General features: G+C 37.6%; 3 protein-coding genes and 2 pseudogenes across 3 annotated transcripts; 3 read left to right on the top strand and 2 right to left on the bottom strand.

Moving 5' to 3' along the window:
- Window positions 1-1,757: 1,757 nt before the first annotated feature.
- LOC136026477 (cyclin-dependent kinase 9-like) lies at window positions 1,758-6,746 on the bottom strand (annotated as a pseudogene).
- On the top strand, window positions 3,014-3,442 carry LOC136025777 (cyclin-dependent kinase 9-like). The gene has a single exon (XM_065701763.1). It carries the CDS (start codon window positions 3,014-3,016, stop codon window positions 3,440-3,442), a length of 429 nt encoding a protein of 142 aa, XP_065557835.1.
- A 1,147-nt stretch (window positions 6,747-7,893) lies between the features above and the next one.
- LOC136025778 (probable protein phosphatase CG10417) lies at window positions 7,894-9,033 on the bottom strand. The gene has a single exon (XM_065701764.1). It carries the CDS (start codon window positions 9,031-9,033, stop codon window positions 7,894-7,896), a length of 1,140 nt encoding a protein of 379 aa, XP_065557836.1.
- Window positions 9,034-13,012: 3,979 nt separating this feature from the next.
- Window positions 13,013-14,152, top strand: LOC136025779 (protein phosphatase 1G-like). Its single transcript, XM_065701766.1, has one exon. The coding sequence runs from the start codon at window positions 13,013-13,015 to the stop codon at window positions 14,150-14,152; it is 1,140 nt and encodes a 379-aa protein (XP_065557838.1).
- Window positions 14,153-15,220: 1,068 nt separating this feature from the next.
- LOC136026479 (cyclin-dependent kinase 9-like) lies at window positions 15,221-16,715 on the top strand (annotated as a pseudogene).
- The last annotated feature ends 4,964 nt before the right edge of the window (window positions 16,716-21,679 follow it).

The raw sequence follows: 21,679 nt of genomic DNA on the forward strand, positions 1-21,679 counted from the left end.
TCGAATCAGGCAAAACAACTTTATCAAGGCAATTTATACAGGTCCCTGACACGTCTACCAATTTCCATCGCCCTAGCACGTCCAGACGCACCAAACTCGCCAAAGCACTGAACCCCACTTCCTAACTCCTAAAAAGAGAGCGAATCCGGTATGGTTACGTCACTCACGTATCTACGACATTTGCTTATTCTATCCCCCTGGTTTCATCCCAATTTCTCCACTCTAGCGTTTTCCTGGATTTCCGGTTTTCCCCTCCAACTTCCTCCAATGTCAACAGATCTGGCCAGGATTTGAAATAAGAGCTCTGAGACATGAGTTCCTTCTAAATATCAAATTTCATTAAGTTCCGGTCACCCGTTCTTAATTTAAAAATACCTAACTTTTTCCAAATTAACACCCCCCCCCAGCTCCTCCAAAGAGAACGGATCCGTTCCATGTCAATCACGTTGTTACTAGTGCTTATTCTTTACATCAAGTTTCATCCCGATCTCTCCACTCTAAACGTTTCCAAAGATTTCTTTCTCTCCCTCCAACCCCCTGTTCCCGGATCCGAACTGAAAATGGAGCATCTGAGACATAAGATCCTTCTATACATCAAGTTACATAAGGATCCGATTACCCATTCGTAAGATAAAGATACCTCAATTTTCACATTTTCCAAGAATTCTGGTTTCCCCCTCCAACTCCCCCCAACATCATGTGAGAGCTCTAAAGCACAAGATCCTTCTAAATCTTACAAATACCTCTTTTTTCTAATTTTTTCTAATCCCTCCGCTCTAAGCGTCTTCCAAGATTTTAGGACCTTCCCCAACTCCCCCCAATGTCACCAAATCCGGTCGAGATTTAAAATAGGAGCTCTGAGATACGATATCCTTGTAAATATCAAATTTCATCAAGATCCGATCACCCGTTCGTAAGTTAAAAATACCTCATTTTTTCTAATTTTTCTGATTCAACCGGGTAGATACTTGGTAGATACCTTTCAACTTGGTAGATATCAATTGCCAAAAAAACTGAAAACGAAACTTATTTTTATTATTCTACACTGAAGAAGGTCATTCGGAAGTCTTAGCCGAAATATTAATACTTATACTTGTCTCATATGACAAGCTTTTCAGGAGAGGATTGAGTGCCGAGCTACTCGGTCTTCAATGTCTGGTGTAGTGATCTCCAACAATTCTTTATCCGATCTTCACACCTGGCGCCCAAAGATCGAAATTGGCTCCGAATCAGTCTAGTGGCTGTTGTAAAGTCTAGTGGTGAAAAATCAGTGGCAGACGATACCTTTAGTAGCGTTTTGAGTATGTTACAGTCTCCACAGAAAAATGAGAAGCAGCAAATTACTATGAATATTGGTGACCTAAATGAACTGATGTATTTGAAAACCCCAGTTAAAAAGCCTGATATACAAGCAGTAGATAATAGTACTGGTTTTAGTGAAATTACAAGATACATTGATAATATTTAAGTACAACCGTTTTCAGGGGGTTCATTGCCCTTTGTTGACAGGGTTGAAACTGGTCTGATTCCCTCAGACAAGGATGGTCAACCTCAAGCGGAAAAATATTGCAAGTAAGGTTGAGCATCAGGCAAGAATTCTGGAGTTAAATACTCCTGTTAAGTATCAATAGAATAGCCAGTGGTATCATTTCAACTGCTTATTCTATTATTCTTTTTTCACACATATTCCATACATGCTTCTACATGTTCCATTCCATGCATACTTCTACTCAAGCATAAATAATAAAACAGTTAAAAACAAAGTATTTATTTTAATTTGACACAAATGAGTTTACAACTTAACTCCAATTCCTAGAATTGTACAAAAACAAACTACGGATAAGTGGGAAACGAACAAATTGTAAATTTGTACCACCATCACAGCGGACATTTACTTGACCATCGCCAAGCTGTCGTCAGGAAAAATGTAAAGTGCGTTTTTATACAAATAAGAATAAGAAAGCTCATCGATAAGGTTCTTCAACGTAGTGAATTTGATGCTGCAGTTTTGCCAGGGTCTTGCCCCTTTTTGCTGAATCTAAGCATAATTTTGTCAGGATTGTGGAAGGTGGATGAAATAAGTTTTGGAAAATAGTTTGCGAAACAGCAGAAGATGTCTTAGGGAGGAAAATTAAAATAGCAGCTGGGAACATTAGAGAACAAACTTTAGCGTTTTAGAAAAGACAAGGGGAAGCATTTTCTGAATAATAAATTTTACGAGAATGTAAAGAAAGTAGAAAATTTTATTTATTTTATTTTACGATTATATTATTTTATGTTATATTATATTATATTACTTTACGAGAAGTGAAAAGGAAGTAGAGAAGGCATTAAAATATGAATTGAGGAGATTTGAGAAGAAGGCCACATATAAAATTGCTGGGACCGGAATGGTGCAAGAAGATCATAGTAAGATTAGAAAGGAACTTGAAAGGAACTAGTCAATGTGGACTTGTACCTTCTAAAAATGGGGACGGGACCCCAGTTAGTGACAAGGAAAGTATTAAGAAGAGGTGGACAGAACATGTTTCAATTGTCAGCAGGTACACATGGTTCTGTCGTCTATTCTAGTCCAGACTTCGAAAAGTGGTTATGGCCTATATATATGTAATGTTGATTTGTCAAAAGCTTTTGACTCTGTTGTGCATGCTCAAGCCCTTTATTTTCTTGTTTCAAATGGTATGAATTTTTCTATTAAAGTATAGTACTGGAATTCTTTTCTCTGGGTTAAAACCAGTGATGGTCTTTATTTAATTTCTATAATTCGTGTATTCAATGTATCGAATAGTCTTCCGACTACTTACCTTTTTAAAATTCTAATGTCTCAAACCTAGCTTACACGGATGACATTCTTTTAATTAGTGTACACGAAAGGGGCTTTCTGATTCTGTTAATTTTGTTGCCTCTCCTTTTTTTGAACAAGTCTTGATGAACAAGGTTAGGCATCAGGTTAGATGAACAAGTCTTGTGACATCTGTTTGGCTTCCAGGCTTTAAGACTACATTATTCAAATATGAGTCAACCTCTTCCAAGAAAGGAAAGTTATAAGTTTATAGAAGATTTGGACTTTCCATTCCGTGAAGATGTAGCAAAATATGAAAGAATGGCAAAAATTGGACAAGGTACTTTTGGAGAAGTATTCAAAGCCAGGCATAAGAAAACAAAGAAAATTGTTGCCCTCAAGAAAGTTTTGATGGAAAATGAAAAAGAAGGGTTTCCAATAACAGCACTTAGAGAGATACGAATCTTACAACTGCTCAATCACGAAAATGTAGTCAATTTGATTGAAATATGCAGAATTAAAGCTGCTGCTGTCAATGGCTTCAAATCAACTTTCTATCTAGTTTCTGATTTTTGTGAGCACGACCTTGCTGGTCTACTTTCTAACGCTAACGTGAAATTCCAGTTGGGTGAAATCAAAAAGGTTATGCAACAACTATAAAATGGACTCTATTTTATTCATAGTAACAAGATATTGCATCGAGACATGAAGGCAGCCAATGTTCTGAAAGTTGCTGAGGCTAAGGAGAAACTGATTGAGCTTTTTCAGGTTTCACATCATTTTCTACCACTTTTTCTTTTCTTAGTATTTGTACATGCTTTCTGCCGCCAACTTCGGTTCTTGATCAAACTTCACTTGTTTTAAAAATTGAACTGATAACTGTGGCTCTGAAGTAGTAACCGTAGCAGATTTTTTTTGATCAATTATTTCTTTTGCTTTCATTGGACCAGACAAATTTATTAGTTCTGGGGATATGGGCACGGCTCTCTCCGTGTCAAAATCTCGAACCATTGATTGCTCATTGTTGATAACCTGTGGCTGTGAAGTTATAGCCATGATTGGCTCAGGCCAATATGACTCCAAAGCGATTTTTCCCTCAAATTGTAACATCTTTATTGGCTCTTCCTTTAATTCTAAATCAACGGCACTAACTAAAGCAACATTTTTAGCCTTTTTCGTGTCTGACACCTTAGCATTTGACTGTAGTGGAGATACTAAATGTAAAGTGTTTTCTTTATCAGAAATTGTTGTTTCAGTTGTGTTTATTGCGTTCTGAGGGATTGTAATAGATCTTGCTTTCTGTGGTGTTTCAGTAGCTGGGCTAGTTTGAGCTTCTTTTTGGAGTGAAATAACTTGAGAGATTTCTGGAACCTTGGATGTGGCTTTTGTCATGGATGTCAATGCAATTTTTTCATTTAGATTATCAGTTTTAATTTCACTTGGACCTATAAGAACGGAGTGAGATGTTGTTTGTATGTGATCGGACGGTAATAGTTCTGCTTTTGCTACTGCTTCCATGTTTGAATCTCTTCCATTCTTGTCACCCGATCAGGCTTACAATACATCTTAGTGTCTTTGTAATCTCCGACGCACAACAAAGACAAGACCGATCTCACACCGTCTTTACCCGATATTTCACACACAACCTCACCCGAATCTTCTGTTAGAACTTCATTAATTTTAAAACACTTTTGCCGTTTTTCATCAAGATCTCGAACTCGCTATTTGGTCGAACTTCTCTGTTGTTCAAAAACCAAAGAATATTCTCCGGCTCTGCATCCCCAATATTCTACCCATATGGAAGGTAAAGCTGCAATAGCAAGTGTACAAAAATTATTGAAGTCATTGGGGACTTAGAGCTACCCAAATTCAATTTTTCAAAAGGCAAGGCTACCGTGCAAGCAGTTTTTAGCACTATTTATTGTGTATCTCAACTGCAACTTCTACAAAAAGAAGGGTATTTCAGTGTTGAAAATATTCCGAATACCCTAGTAACATCAGAAATTGTCGAAAGTCAATCCTTCTCAGTTACTACCCACACTGACTTAGAGAACTTGCAGCATGTAAATTTTGTAAATCCAGATATTGTTGCCGCATAGAAAACAACCACGCTATATGAAGGATCTGCTGTTTTTACGCTATACCAGCAGCCACTGCAAGGGATGCAGAATTTTACTGAAGCCACACAACAAAAAGAGAATATATCTCTCGCTGGTGTCCCAGCTTATAATCAAGCCAAATCCATTGAATATGTTCTAGTATTAGATAGAGAAAAAGATCTTTTCTTAACTGAACTTTATCAAGCTCGTGTTGAAGACACGATGCTGGGCAATATGCCAAATATAGTATGCATACAACAAGACATAGAGAATATTGACACTTGTTTTGAATCCAAATCGAAGGATAGTTCTATAGCTAAGACTACAGTTGAAGTTCTTCATAAAATGATTCCAGTGATTGAAGAGCTAAAAGCTGCCGACTCGTTCTGTTTTATTTTCACCCTTAAATTCTACTTGGACTTTTGGTTTACAACCATCACTGATCACGTCAAAAGGCCAGTGTTTCATATCTGACTGGACAGTTGCATCCTCGAAGCACCGTCCAATCAATCTTTTGGCATCAAAAATAGTATTGTTTGGGCTCATTGCCAATAGTGATTACCTGACGATCAGGCAGCTCATAGCTCTTTTCAAGAGACGTTGAGCTGGCCGCAGTTGCCATCTCCTGCTCAAAGTCCAAAGCGACATAACAAAGTTTTTCTTTGATATCACGAATAATTTCTCTTTCAGCAGTGGTGGTAAAGGAATATCCTCGATCGGTTAGGATTTTCATCATATAATCGGTTAAATCTCGACCACCAAGATCCAATCTCAAAATTGCGTGTGGAAGAGCGTAGCCTTCGTAGATGGGTACGGTATGTGAGACACCATCGCCTGAATCAAGAACGATACCAGTAGTTCTACCAGATGCGTAGAGGGAAAGCACGGCTTGGATGGCAACATAAATGGCAGGGGTATTCAATGTTTCGAACATGATCTGAGTCATTTTTTCTCTGTTGGCTTTTGGGTTAAGAGGTGCTTCTGTGAGTAAAACTGAGTGCTCTTCTGGGGCAACGCGAAGTTCATTGTAGAAGGTATGATGCCAGATCTTCTCCATATCGTCCCAGTTGGTGACGATACCATGCACAATGGGGTATTTGAGGGCGAGGATACCTCTCTTAGATTGAGCTTCATTGTTTCCCTCCATGATTGGTGACCTTGTCCACATTTCGGCCATAATACATCCAGCTCCCCACATATCAACTGGTGGTCCATAGTTTCGTTCTCCTAAAAGCAGTTTCGGCGGACGATACCATAATGTAACTACTAAATTTGAAAACCTATTAGGTTGGTAGGTCTTTGTGACACTAAATGCTCTTGCCAAGCCAAAATTTGCAAGTTTCAAAACTCCATTTTTGGTGATCAGAACATTGGCTGCCTTCATGTCTCGATGCAATATCTTGTTACTATGAATAAAATAGAGTCCATTTAATAGTTGTTGCATAACCTTTTTGATTTCACCTATCTGGAATTTCACGTTAGCTTTAGAAAGTAGACCAGTAAGGTCGTGCTCATAAAAATCAAAAACTAGATAGAAAGTTGATTTGAAGCCATTGACAGCAGCAGCTTTAGTTCTGCATATTTCAATCAAATTGACTACATTTTCGTGATTGAGCAGTTGTAAGATTCGTATCTCTCTAGGTGCTGTTATTGGAAACCCTTCTTTTTAATTTTCCATCAAAACTTTCTTGAGGGCAACAATTTTCTTTGTTTTCTTATGCCTGGCTTTGAATACCTCTCCAAAAGTACCTTGTCCAATTTTTGCCATATTTTGCTACATCTTCACAGAATGGGAAGTCCAAATCTTCTATAAACTTATAACTTTCCTTTCCTGGAAGAGGTTGACTCATATTTGAATAATATAGTCTTAAAGTCTGGAAGCCAAACAGATGTCACGAGACTTGTTCATCTAATTTTAGGATTCAATTTATTCCAACACACTCCAATGATGATGGAGATCACTCATGCTTAGAATTATAGCTTGGCGACGGTCCAGTAAATGTCCGCTGTGATGGTGGTACAAAGTCAACCAAGGAATTTCCAGCTGGCGAGGCGTGTGATATATTGACTGTCAATGAAAACAAACTTCTTTCGTCTACACAGCAATTAATCGAATCTGTTGGGGCTCATAAGGGAACAAATTCACTTGTTATTAAAAATAATGCTAGTATAACTCAGTCTAGAAGTCAGGCTGGCACAGTGAGCGAACATCAAGCTTATTACTGTGAGGAATTACTATTGCGCGAAAGATCTTCATCTCCAAATGCAAATATAATACCTAACGAAACGATTGCTTTATGTGTGAAAGATAATGAGAGTTTTGAGTCTTTGGGATCGGGTATAATTTCTGATGTTTCAATAGCTATGGTAGAAAAAGTGAATGAAAATTCTACCCACATGGAAGGTAAAGCTGCAATAGCAACTGTACAAAAAACTATTGAAGTCATTGGGGACTTAGAGCTACCCAAATACAATTTTTCAAAAGGCAAGGCTACCGTGCAAGCTGTTTTTAGCACTATTTATTATGTATCTCAACTGGAACTTCTACAAAAAGAAGGGTATTTCAGTGTTGAAAATATTCCAAATACCCCAGTAACATCAGAAATTGTCGAAAGTCAATCCTTCAACAATTACTACTTTATTGTGGGCAGGGACAATTCTAGAGCTTAGCTTGTTCTCAAGCGACATATCCATCTTTAGAATACAGAACGAGTCAGCAGCTTTTTGCTCTTCAATCACTGGAGTCACTTTATGAAGAACTTAAACTGTAGTTTTAGCTATAGAACTATCCTTCGATTTGGATTCAAAACAAGTGTCAATATTCTCTATGTCTTGTTGTATGCATACTATATGTGGCATATTACCCAGCATCGTTTCTTCAACACGAGCTTGATGAGTTTCAGTTAAGAAAAGATCTTTTTCTCTATCTAATACTAGAACATATTCAATGGATTTGGCTTGATTATAAGCTGGGACATCAGCGAGAGATATATTCTCTTTTTGTTGTGTGGCTTAAGTAAAATTCTGCATCCCTTGCAGTGGCTGCTGGTATAGCGTAAAAACAGCAGATCCTTCATTAACGGCATCATCTGAACTATGATCGCTTTCATCTTTTCCTGCGTCAAAATCAGCGTCACTCTCGTCGGATTCACTCTCATCAGCGTTACCGTTAGAATTTGACACTTCAGTTACTGATTTGTATAGCTCTTTGGCTTTACGTGGGGAAACTCTTACGGGAAGCTTATCCACCTTGACAACTGGCTGTAAGTCCATCACTTCATCTTGTCCAATGTCAGTTGACGTTTTCGTGGAAATTATGCTCTTTCCTTTGCCCTTGCCTTTACCCTTTATAGACGGTGTTTGAGGCAAAGTGACGTCTGAGCCTTCAGAGCTAGTATCTTTTTCTTTTTCGAGTGTTCCATTGACTTTAGTAACTTCCACTCTTTCTTCTTTACACGATTCTTGAGCTTCACTCTTTTCATTATCGCCTTTCGATTTTGCCTCTTCTTTTTTTTCAGAGTTACTAGTTTGCCCTTCACCTGAGGACGATTCTCCCTCTTCTGTGTCTCCCTGGCTAGTAAAGGACGAAGGTCTTTTTGGCCTTAAAGCAGGTGATGAAGGCTTCCTTTTACTCTGTCCTTTCAAACTGTGTATTTTTCCTTTGGGTAAAGTTGTGTCTTCTTTCTCAGGTTCATCCTCTTTTCTTTTCGGCTTATATGTCTTTAACAGTTCATCTAGGGACATTATCGCCTCTTGATACAGTTCAGATACCTCCTCCTCTACTGATTCATAGTCGTCAGCTGCCATTTTCTTCAATTTCTTCACTATCTCTGGTTCCGTAAGTGTTTTGTCAAAGACAAGAAATGCATCTACAACAGCTTTTTCAAAATCTCTCTTTTTGAACGATTCTAATTTTTTTAGAAACTCTGGTAAGTTGACAGAACAGTATGCAGCTACCTCTGAACCACCATGCCCATCATAAACCACAAAATATGAAGTATTTTCATCAAAGTACATTATCACATTGTGGACATTTTCCTGGGATGTTCTCCATCCTTGCATTGATGAAGAACCACATACAATTCGCTTTTTTGCAGATGTTTCATCATCTGATATTTTTTGAGTGACTGGTTCAGCAAGGTATGCTCCCATTTTGCACGTTTTCTTATAGATCTGAACAAGCTAAGATCTCGAATTTCCAGCTACCGTTTGATTGTATTAAAGGGCCGCGTTTTCATCATCAACAAGTAAATTAACTTCTTTAACGTTGATGTCTTTTGGCATATCCTGATTACCAGCAGGTAGTTTATATTTCAGATTGTCTTCGTTTCTTAGCAGCACTTCTGAATCCATTTCTTCACTGTATCCATCTTTTGAATTTTCAACAAAATTATAAACCTTTTCAACTTTCTCATCTTTACGATTTTCCAAATCTTTGGTTTCAACAATTTCCTCTATTTGCCCAATTTCTTTGTTTTTAGGCAATTCTTCTAAAACAGTAGTATTTACGCTTGGGTTATTTACAGAGTTATCAACTTCAGCGTTTTCAGTAGTACTAGCTACTCCACTTTGTATGTTACTATTATTCATTGAATCTTCTAAGGCCTTCTCAACAGAAATTTTCTACTAATTTTTTTTTCAGTGTCTCATTGTCATTAAATGCCATTGATTCTATATTTGTTTTCAGATTTACATCCTCTATAGTTTTTGGTTCAAATGATCACCTGCTTTCTTAAGTGCAACTAAAGATTCGTCTAAATATACATCCTTTTCAGCTAAATTACCAGAATTTAAATATTGTTTTACATCAGTTGGACTGTTATCCACATTTGGTACTTCCATTATATTCAATTCACTACGACCGAGCTCTTTGTCCATAAGAGGTTCACCCAGTACTCTGATTTTTTGAAATGTATCGATGGAATCATCGGAGAGTCCTCTAGCGGGGGTAGCAGACTCTGAAGACTTGTTTTTCGACTCCGTCACTGATTGGTAAGGTGCGAGTAACGACCTTCGTTTCGTGGACGAACGAATTAGGCACACAACCAAACTTCTCACGAATCTTTACTTCCCAATGTCCATCAGCCTTACTAAAAACAGTAACTTTCTCACCACTTTGAAATGACAAAACATTCTTATGATCAGCAAGATAATTCAGGGTTGTCTGTCCATAGCTTATAACCTCTGAACAGAAGGAAAGGGAGTGAGAGCTGCAGCTTTTGTTCCTCAGAAGAACTTAGTGGCATCCAGATCTCTAGGACAATACTCAACAGTCTTTGAAGCAGAAATTGAAGCAATAGAGATAGTGCTTGATTTAATCCAAAAGGCCACAATAAAGGACAAAGAAGAAAGAAAATTTGCTATTTGTAGTGACTCTAAAGCTGCTATACTGAGCTTAAAAATTTTACTTCAAACCAAAACCAAGAAGTCAGCTTTTGTTACAACACACTTCTCCAATTGCTCCAAAATAGATATGAAATTCAGCTTGTATGGACACCAGCACAACCCCTTGACTGTGTAGAGGGAAATGAATATAAGGAATTGAAAGCAATCAGAGGAGGATTGAGAAAAAGAAGATTTGGACTTTTGAAGGATTTAATCCATGGTCAGCTTGTAGCCCAGAAAAAAAACATAACCACTTTGATAGTAAAATTTATAGTAAGTTGAAAAAGAGAAATTGTAATTTGCTATTCCGTTTTCGATCAGGTCATGTAAGTACTAATGATAGACTATTTAGGATTGGGAAAATTGATAGCCCTGCTTGTAAAGCTTGTAATTTGCAGAATGAGACTGTACATCACTATCTAATTGAGTGTCCTTTTTATGAGAGACTTAGAAAGGATATGAGAATTATATGCCAAAGAGAAAAGCTTGGCAGTCTCAATGTTAGTCTTATGCTTGGGATAGGGATCAATGATGATGTTATAAGACTAGAAATGATAATGATGTTTTTGAAATTTGTGAAATTAAGTGGCAGAATGGATGATTTTAGCTAGGATTATACATTATTTTAAGTATATATATATATATATATATATATAAAAAAAAAGGGAAGGATTTTTTTTTATATGTTCTAGTATTAAGGAATAAATATTGAAGAGGGTGGAAAGGAATTATTTGCTTGTTGTGTGTTATTTATGTATTATTGTTTTAAAAAAAAAGGAAAAAAAAAAGAAAGAGGACTGAGAGAAAAGAGATTATGAAGTTTGTTTCAGATTACCGCATCAAGAAACAAAGAGAAAAGTGTGGAACAAGGAAGATCGTCTCAACAGAAGCTGGATTCTAGAGGAGACGTTAATAATCAACAACAACAACAACGTTCAACACAACACCTCTTACATCCAAAATGTTCACTAGAATACTTTCTTTTTCTAAAATAAGATTGATGAAAGAAGAAAGCAAATTTGTGGCAAAATTAATTGAGCTAAAGCACTGTAGCCTATGGTCACGAAAAACAGAGGTAAGAGAAATGCTTTTTGAGGGCCAGATCTTCAGTAGATCTTTGACTGAATGCTTTTTGACAAGAACATTTTGCATTAATTTCTCATAAAATTCCACTGGCTAATCTAAAGAAGATATATGTTCTAAAAGAGATTCTAGAGAAAATATGTCCTCTGATTCAATTAAAACTCTCAGTGATAAACTTTCAAGGCTTGGGATTCTAAATTTGGAATGAAATTCACATGTTACACAGTTCTTGTTCCAGGAAACAGGATATGCTGTCTGAAGACTCCCACATTGTGACAAAGCCTCAAGACAAAATCTTGCGTCTGAATTTTGTGGTCTGCTTTTATTCATCATATGGGCTTGATTCTAAAATAGAACAAAATTATTAACAATGAATATGACGAACTGCCTCAATTTTGAAGAATATTTACAAGTACTTCAGGCTTAATTTGTCAACCTTACAGAGCAAAACAAGCAAAAAAGGCATTTTACCATGGAAAAAAACATCATGGAGTACATTAAAATGAATAGTATATAAATACAGTACTTCTAACTAGTTATATATCATTAAAGAGTTACACAACACCTAGTGGATGGGGGAGTTCACCGTATTATCTTTAGGGGAGGGGGAGGTCAAATAGGTTTAAACCTCAAATAGTGCATTGATAGTCCTAATTTTTTCTGACTTCTTAGGAGAGATCAATATGAGAACCATTATTCTTCAGCCTATCTTTATGTACAGGAGTGTATTTTTATAGTACAAACAAAAGTATACTCAGCAGTAGCAACACCTCTCAGATTACACAAATATTTATAAGATAATGTGTAGATAGTAATTACATTCCTATGCATAACAACACCAGAAGGTGGGTGAGACAGGCCCTGGAAACCTCTTTGCCTTCAAAGAGTCTCCCCTCCTTTCTAAAAAGCCATATTTATTGGGAATCTGAAAGCTTTCTCTGCATTTCAATTCCTCCCTAATCACTCAGAAAACAAAAATCATGGGTTCTACCATTGTCTGGGTTGTGACAAATCTCTAAATCTAACAATGCACATGTTGAACTTAAAAATTGCAGTTCCATTACAAAGTGGAACTTAAAAATTGCAGCTCAATTACAAAGTGGAACTTTAAAACTGCATTTCCATTACAAAGTGGAACTTAAAAATTGCAGCTCCATTACAAAGTGGAACTTTAAAATTGTAGCTCCATTACAAAGTGGAATTTCAAAGTGATATATTTCTCCATGAAAAGATCCTCTTATGTAATCCAATCTCCCGACCCCCCACCACCAGAAAAGTTCCCCTGAAAAATGATTTGGAAAATCATAAAGATGAGAAAGTTGAAAACGTTTATAATTTTGTTGAAAATTCAAAAGATGGATACAGTGAAGAAATGGATTCAGAAGTGTTGCTAAAAAACGAAGACAATCTGAAATATAAACTACCTGCTGGTAATCAGGATATGCCAAAAGACATCAACGTTATAGAAGTTAATTTACTTGTTGATGATGAAAACGCGGCCCTTAAATACAATCAAACGGTAGCTGGAAATTCGAGATCTTAGCTTGTTCAGATCTATAAGAAAACGTGCAAAATGGGAGCATACCTTACTGAACCAGTCACTCAAAAAATATCAGATGATGAAACTTCTGCAAAAAAGCGAATTGTATGTGGTTCTTCATGAATGCAAGGATGGAGAACATCCCAGGAAGATGCCCACAATGTGATAATGTACTTTGATGAAAATACTTCATATTTTGCGGTTTATGATGGGCATGGTGGTTCAGAGGTAGCTGCATACTGTTCTGTCAACTTACCAGAGTTTCTGAAAAAATTAGAATCGTTCAAAAGGAGAGATTTTGAAAAAGCTCTTGTAGCTGCATTTCTTGTCTTTGACAAAACACTTACGGAACCAGAGATAGTGAAGAAATTGAAGAAAATGGCAGCTGACGACTATGAATCAGTAGAGGAGGAGGAAGATGAGGAGGTATCTGAACTGTATCAAGAGGCGAAAATGTCCCTAGATGAACTGTTAAAGAAATATAAGCCGAAAGGGAAAGAGGATGAACCTGAGAAAGAAGACACAACTTTACCCAAAGGAAGAATACACAGTTTGAAAGGACAGAGTAAAAGGAAGCCTTCATCACCTGCTTTGAGGCCAAAAAGACCTTCGTCCTTTACTAGCCAGGGAGACACAGAAGAGGGAGAATCGTCCTCAGGTGAAGGGCAAACTAGTAACTCTGAAGAAAAAGAAGAGGCAAAATCGAAAGGCAATAATGAAAAGAGTGAAGCTCAAGAATCATGTAAAGAAGAAAGAGTGGAAGTTACTAAAGTCAATGGAACACTCGAAAAAGAAAAAGATACTAGCTCTGAAGGCTCAGACGTCACTTTGCCTCAAACACCGTCTATAAAGGGTAAAGGCAAGGGCAAAGGAAAGAGCATAATTTCCACGAAAACGTCAACTGACATTGGACAAGATGAAGTGATGGACTTACAGCCAGTTGTCAAGGTGGATAAGCTTCCCGTAAGAGTTTCCCCACGTAAAGCCAAAGAGCTATACAAATCAATAACTGAAGTGTCAAATTCTAACGGTAACGCTGATGAGAGTGAATCCGACGAGAGTGACGCCGATTTGGACGCAGGAAAAGATGAAAGCGATCATAGTTCAGGTGATGCCGTTAATGAAGGATCTGCTGTTTTTACGCTATACCAGCAGCCACTGCAAGGGATGCAGAATTTTACTGAAGCCACACAACAAAAAGAGAATATATCTCTCGCTGATGTCCCAGCTTATAATAAGCCAAATCCATTGAATATGTTCTAGTATTAGATAGAGAAAAAGATCTTTTCTTAACTGAACCTCATCAAGCTCGTGTTGAAGAAACGATGCTGGGTAATATGCCACATATAGTATGCATACAACAAGACATAGAGAATATTGACACTTGTTTTGAATCCAAATCGAAGGATAGTTCTATAGCTAAAACTACAGTTTAAGTTCTTCATAAAGTGACTCCAGTGATTGAAGAGCAAAAAGCTGCTGACTCGTTCTGTTTTCTAAAGATGGATATGTCGCTTGAGAACAAGCTAAGCTCTAGAATTGTCCCTGCCCACAATAAAGTAGTAATTGTTGAAGGATTGACTTTCGACAATTTCTGATGTTACTGGGGTATTTGGAATATTTTCAACACTGAAATACCCTTCTTTTTGTAGAAGTTGCAGTTGAGATACACAATAAATAGTGCTAAAAACAGCTTGCACAGTAGCCTTGCCTTTTGAAAAATTGTATTTGGGTAGCTCTAAGTCCCCAATGACTTCAATAGTTTTTTGTACAGTTGCTATTGCAGCTTTACCTTCCATGTGGGTAGAATTTTCATTCACTTTTTCTACCATAGCTCTTGAAACATCAGAAATTATACCCGATCCCAAAGACTCAAAACTCTCATTATCTTTCACACATAAAGCAATCGTTTCGTTAGGTATTATATTTGCATTTTGAGAGGAAGATCTTTCGCTCAATAGTAATCCCTCACAGTAATAGGCTTGATGTTCGCTCACTGTGCCAGGCTGACTTCTAGACTGAGTTATACTAGCATTATTTTTCATAACAAGTGAATTTGTTCCCTTATGAGCCCCAACAGATTCAATTAATTGCTGTGTAGACGAAAGAAGTTTGTTTTCATTGACAGTCAATATATCACACGCCTCGCCAGCTGGAAATTCCTTGGTTGACTTTGTACCACCATCACAGCGGACATTTACTTGACCGTCGCCAAGCTATAATTCTAAGCATGAGTGATCTCCATCATCATTGGAGTGTGTTGGAATAAATTGAATCCTGTAATTAGATGAACAAGTCTTGTGACATCTGTTTGGCTTCCAGACTTTAAGACTATATTATTCAAATATGAGTCAACCTCTTCCAGGAAAGGAAAGTTATAAGTTTATAGAAGATTTGGACTTCCCATTCTGTGAAGATGTAGCAAAATATGAAAATATGGCAAAAATTGGACAAGGTACTTTTGGAGAGGTATTCAAAGCCAGGCATAAGAAAACAAAGAAAATTGTTGCCCTCAAGAAAGTTTCGATGGAAAATTAAAAAGAAGGGTTTCCAATAACAGCACTTACAGAGATACGAATCTTACAACTGCTCAATCACGAAAATGTAGTCAATTTGATTTAAATATGCAGAACTAAAGCTGCTGCTGTCAATGGCTTCAAATCAACTTTCTATCTAGTTTTTGATTTTTGTCAGCACGACCTTACTGGTCTACTTTCTAAAGCTAACGTGAAATTCCAGATAGGTGAAATCAAAAAGGTTATGCAACAACTATTAAATGGACTCTATTTTATTCATAGTTACAAGATATTGCATCGAGACATGAAGGCAGCCAATTTTCTAATCACCAAAAATGGAGTTTTGAAACTTGCAAATTTTGGCTTGGCAAGAGCATTTAGTGTCACAAAGACCTACCAACCTAATAGGTATACAAATCGAATAGTTACATTATGGTATCGTCCGCCAGAACTGCTTTTAGGAGAACGAAACTATGGACCACCAGTTGATATGTGGGGAGCTGGATGTATTATGGCCGAAATGTGGACAAGGTCACCAATCATGGAGGGAAACAATGAAGCTCAATCTAAGAGAGGTATCCTCACCCTCAAATACCCCATTGTGCATGGTATCGTCACCAACTGGGACGATATGGAGAAGATCTGGCATCATACCTTCTACAATGAACTTCGCGTTGCCCCAGAAGAGCACTCAGTTTTACTCACAGAAGCACCTCTTAACCCAAAAGCCAACAGAGAAAAAATGACTCAGATCATGTTCGAAACATTGAATACCCCTGCCATTTATGTTGCCATCCAAGCCGTGCTTTCCCTCTACGCATCTGGTAGAACTACTGGTATCGTTCTTGATTCAGGCGATGGTGTCTCACATACCGTACCCATCTACGAAGGCTACGCTCTTCCACACGCAATTTTGAGATTGGATCTTGGTGGTCGAGATTTAACCGATTATATGATGAAAATCCTAACCGAGCGAGGATATTCCTTTACCACCACTGCTGAAAGAGAAATTATTCGTGATATCAAAGAAAAACTTTGTTATGTCGCTTTGGACTTTGAGCAGGAGATGGCAACTGCGGCCAGCTCAACGTCTCTTGAAAAGAGCTATGAGCTGCCTGATCGTCAGGTAATCACTATTGGCAATGAGCCCCAACAATACTATTTTTGATGCCAAAAGATTGATTGGACGGTGCTTCGAGGATGCAACTGTCCAGTCAGATATGAAACACTGGCCTTTTGACGTGATCAGTGATGGTTGTAAACCAAAAGTCCAAGTAGAATTTAAGGGTGAAAATAAAACAGAACGAGTCGGCAGCTTTTTGCTCTTCAATCACTGGAATCATTTTATGAAGAACTTCAACTGTAGTTTTAGCTATAGAACTATCCTTCGATTTGGATTCAAAACAAGTGTCAATATTCTCTATGTCTTGTTGTATGCATACTATATGTGGCATATTGCCCAGCATCGTGTCTTCAACACGAGCTTGATAAGGTTCAGTTAAGAAAAGATCTTTTTCTCTATCTAATACTAGAACATATTCAATGGATTTGGCTTGATTATAAGCTGGGACACCAGCGAGAGATATATTCTCTTTTTGTTGTGTGGCTTCAGTAAAATTCTGCATCCCTTGCAGTGGCTGCTGGTATAGCGTAAAAACAGCAGATCCTTCATATAGCGTGGTTGTTTTCTATGCGGCAACAATATCTGGATTTACAAAATTTACATGCTGCAAGTTCTCTAAGTCAGTGTGGGTAGTAACTGTTAAGGATTGACTTTCGACAATTGCTGATGTTACTAGGGTATTTGCAGTTGAGATACACAATAAATAGTGCTAAAAACTGCTTGCACGGTAGCCTTGCCTTTGAAAAATTGTATTTGGGTATCTCTAAGTCCCCAATGACTTCAATAGTTTTTTGTACAGTTGCTATTGCAGCTTTACCTTCTATATGGGTAGAATTTTCATTCTTGTAACCCAATCAGGCTTACGATACATCTTAGTGTCTTTGTAATCTCCGACGCATAACAAATACAAGACCGATCTCACGCCGTCTTTACCCGATATTTTCGTAAGTTACAAATACCTCAATTTTCAAATTAACCCCCCCCCCCCCAATTCCACTAAAGAGAGCAGATCCAGTCCAGTTATGTCAGTCACGTATCTTAGACAGGTTTCTATTCTCCCCATCCAGTTTCATCCTGAGCTCACCGCTTTAAGTATTTTCTAAGATTTCCGGTCACCCAACTGCCCCCCCCCCCCAATTACGTTGATCCGGTTGAGATTTAAAATAAGATATCTGAGTTACGAGGTCCTTCTAAATATGAAGTTTCAGGAAGATCCGATCACTCCTTCGTAAGTTAAAAATACGTAATTTTTTCTTATTTTTCAGATTACCCCCCCCCCCCCCCAATTGAGCGGATCCGTTCCAATTATGTAAATCACGTATGCAAGACTTCTGCTGATTTTTCCAACCAAGTTCCATCCCAATCCCTCCAATCTAAGCGTTTTCCATCATTTTAGGTTTCCCCACCCCAAACTTCCCCTAATGTCACCAGATCTGGTCAGGATTTAAAATAAGAGCTTTGAGACACGATATCCTTATAAATATCAAATTTCATGGAGATCCAATCACCCGTTCGTAAGTTGAAAATACCTCATTTTTTCTAATTTTTCAGATTTAACCCCCCCCCCCCCAACTACCCCAAAGAGAGCGGATCCGTACTGGTTATGCCAATCATGTATTTAGGACTAGTGTTATTTTTCCCACCAAGTTTCATCCCGATCCCTCCACTCTAAATGTTTTCCAAGTTTTAGGTTTCCCCCTCCCAACTCCCCCCCCCCCCAATGTCACCAGATCCGGTCGGGATTTAAAATAAGAGCTCTAAGACATGATATCCTTCTAAACATCAAATTTCATTGAGATCCGATCACCCGTTCGTAAGTTGAAAATACCTCATTTTTTCTAATTTTTAAGAATTAACCCCCCCCCCAACTACCCCAAAGAGAGCGAATCAGTTCCGATTATGTCAATCATGTATCTGGGACTTGCGCTTATTTTTCCCATCAAATTTCATCCCGATCCCTCCACTCTCAGTGTTTTCCAAGATTTTAGGTTTCCCCCCTCCAACTCCCCCCAATGTCATCAGATCCGGTCGGGATTTAAAATAAGAGCTCTGAGACACAATATCATTCCAAAACATCAAATTTCATTAAGATCCAATCACCCGCTCATAAGTTAAAAATACTTCATTTTTTCTATTTTTTCCGAATTAACCGGCCCCCCACTCCCCCCCCCAGATTGTCAAATCGGGAAAACGACTATTTTTAATTTAATCTGGTCTGGTCCCTGATACGCTTGCCAAATTTCATCGTCCTAGCTTACCTGGAAGTGCCTAAAGTAGCAAAACCGGGACCGACAGACCGACAGACAGACAGACCGACAGAATTGGCGATTTCTATATGTCACTTGGTTAATACCAAGTGCAATAAAAACCGTGTGATATATTCTTTAATGAAGATGCGGTAAGAATATTTCCCTCTTATCAACAAAGGATGCTATCACATCCCCTCCCTCACTTAAAAAACCTGTCCCTAAAAGTTGAAGCTTTATCTTCCAGCCAATAAACACAATAATTACCATATCTATAACTTTTGATATTCTCATTGTTTCTAATACGTTTTCAGAGAATATTTGTTATTTAGTAGTTATTTATTATTCAAACTAGTACCCAATCTCATTGGATGACAAACATAAAAAGATTTATATAATAATAAAGAGTGAGGATCAGTCAAAAATTTTTCCCTCCTTAAAAATTAATCCTTAAAAAAAATCTTCTCTCTCTGGCAAAAAATTCCCAAAAGCTGAAAGCTGCACCTCCATCCAACAGCGGAGGGACAAAAGACTCACCGTAGACATAGAAAAGTACCTTTATTTTTCCTTTTTGGACAAAAAAATAAAAATCAGAATCTTTTTCGAAATAAGATGTTGAAGATACCTCTTTTTTGTATCTTTATCTTAAAAAAAAAAAAAAAAAAAAAAAAAAAAAAAAAATGTTGCAACCCCCTTAAGATGATCAACAATATATATATCGTGTTACCGTTCGTGGACTTGAGAACGTTAGTTTTCATAGGGATTTTTGAGATTCCAATATTGAGAAACGTGTGAATTTTGATGTCCTTGGTAGCTTAAGGAACATCAGCACTTGACAGAAATAGTCTCATAAATGGGCACACCAATTAAAAACCTTCAGTGTATTATCTGTCTTCAACCGATCTTATAGTCACATCATTCAAATATGCCAGTATCTTTATCTCTATGAGTCCCTTTTTTCCCAAAAAGTGGTCTCTGCAAACTGAAATGTCCTGGTGTCGCTCTATGTAAAAATAAATGAAAAAAGCACTATTAGTGTCTCTTTGGTAATCATTCTAGGCTGTTCTAAACCCTAGAGACCCAATGCTGAAATTAACTCACGAGGAGCTTTCTAGGTGCTTTAAGGGAGTCACCAATTGGCTGCACATTTTTGGCATGAAAAATGCTGTCTTCCCAGTGGGTAAGGTTTGGGCTATTTGGTGTTTAAAGAGTGCAATTAACGTCACTCGAGTAAAGGTCAATACGAACAGTTAGGCTAGCCATATTGATGTCTGAAACTTAAAAGAAAAAACAAATGAAAAAATCTCAATATTCAAAAACAAAACAAATCAGTAATTTTGTATTTTATTTGTCTTAGTGCCGCTGGACCAAGCTTAGCTCAATTAAGTGATTTTAACCATTAAAACTGTGTCCGGAATACATCCCTGTATACCCTGATTCACTCAAGAAAAAAAGTGATACTAAGATACTAAGGGGAAAGTATTTTTCAAACTCCAGAGATCAATTCCAAGGGCATGTCCAGAATTTCGCTGGGGGGAGGGGGGTTAGGGTTGTATTCTGTACAAAAGACTCGAGTGGGGTTCAAACCTGGTAACCCCTCTGGAAACAGCCTTGGTCAAATCTCCCCTTCAATTGGCATCCCTGGTAAGTGCAAAGGCTGGAAGATCTTATTCTAATTATGGGCTACTTATAATACATTGCAATATGTTTTACGAACGAAAAACTAGAATCCAACACAAAATAAAAATGTCTACGTCTGTAGAAAGGTTTATATAAAAAATATATTATGAAATAGCTTAAGCCACTTTAAGTAACTTGTAATCCTCGAAGGAGTCTATTATGCTGTAACTAAATAAGGCTGATGAGGTGCAGTTTTAAAGCAGAGATAATCAATCAAACAGGTTTTACTATCAAGCAAAGAAGTCCGATGCCCATTTTACCGATATAATTAAAATTATGTTCTCCTTCTCGTTATTTACCAACTCTCTTGAAAAGTTGGCATATCTAGAGGATAACTATATCGTTGGCAATTGGTAATCACGGCATGCAAGCAAGAACATATCCAGGATTTTTTAGGCGGGAAAAAAAGGGGGGAGTACAAAAAAAGAAAAACACGTCAAAAATTAGTTTATATTCATTTCTGTTATGTTTTTGCGAGTCGGCCAAACACTTCGGGGGAAGGGGAGGGGTAAAACCCCCTAACCCCACCCGTGGATTGCATGCAAGGCACATACAATACGATAATATCGCATTACGAACTTTAAATATTTACCTAATGAATTTAGTATTCGGGTCAACCATACCCTTATTCCAACTGCATATCGAAAATCTAAAGCTGCCCTGCTGGACTATCTTGTGGGGGAGTACTGGCAGGTGCGTTAGATGGATAGGTCCGCGTTTCTCCTCCTTTGCTCCGACTATTCCTTCGAGTACGTTTCTTATATGGCTTCTGAGGCTGAGTTTCAGAGTTTTCTCCATTCACGCTTGGGGTCGAACCATTTGCTTCACTCTGACGCTAGAAGAAGAAGAGAAAATAAAACAACTATTTTATGAACCTTACCACCAGGGTTGTCATGAATATCTAGACAAATCGTTAAAAGTCATTAGCAAACGGTCTAAAATCGCAAGACTACAGGTAGGTCACTATATTGGATCGCATATTGATTTAAGTTTTTATAAAAGCTAGTGATCTAATTTTTTGTGTTTTAACTCTTCACTGTTTCATTGTTGTAGTTTGAAATAAGAGTACTGGATAAACTTTGCCACAGGTTCTGGCCGGAAAACCAAACTAATCCGAAACAGAATCAAATCCGACTTTTTTTTTTTGCTGGCAAAACAAAATTTTGTGGTCCGGAAAATCAACCAAATATTCTCCCCTTATTTTTGTCAGCAAAACAAAATTTTG

The sequence above is a fragment of the Artemia franciscana genome, chromosome 4 (genome assembly GCF_032884065.1).
Source record: "Artemia franciscana chromosome 4, ASM3288406v1, whole genome shotgun sequence".
Taxonomy (NCBI): Eukaryota; Metazoa; Arthropoda; class Branchiopoda; order Anostraca; family Artemiidae; genus Artemia; species Artemia franciscana.

What these genes read in the sequence shown, in the direction of transcription:
- LOC136025777 (XM_065701763.1), top strand. Translation starts at nt 3,014, where the DNA reads ATGAGTCAACCTCTTCCAAGAAAGGAAAGTTATAAGTTTATAGAAGAT.
- LOC136025778 (XM_065701764.1), bottom strand. Translation starts at nt 9,033, where the DNA reads ATGGGAGCATACCTTGCTGAACCAGTCACTCAAAAAATATCAGATGAT.
- LOC136025779 (XM_065701766.1), top strand. Translation starts at nt 13,013, where the DNA reads ATGCAAGGATGGAGAACATCCCAGGAAGATGCCCACAATGTGATAATG.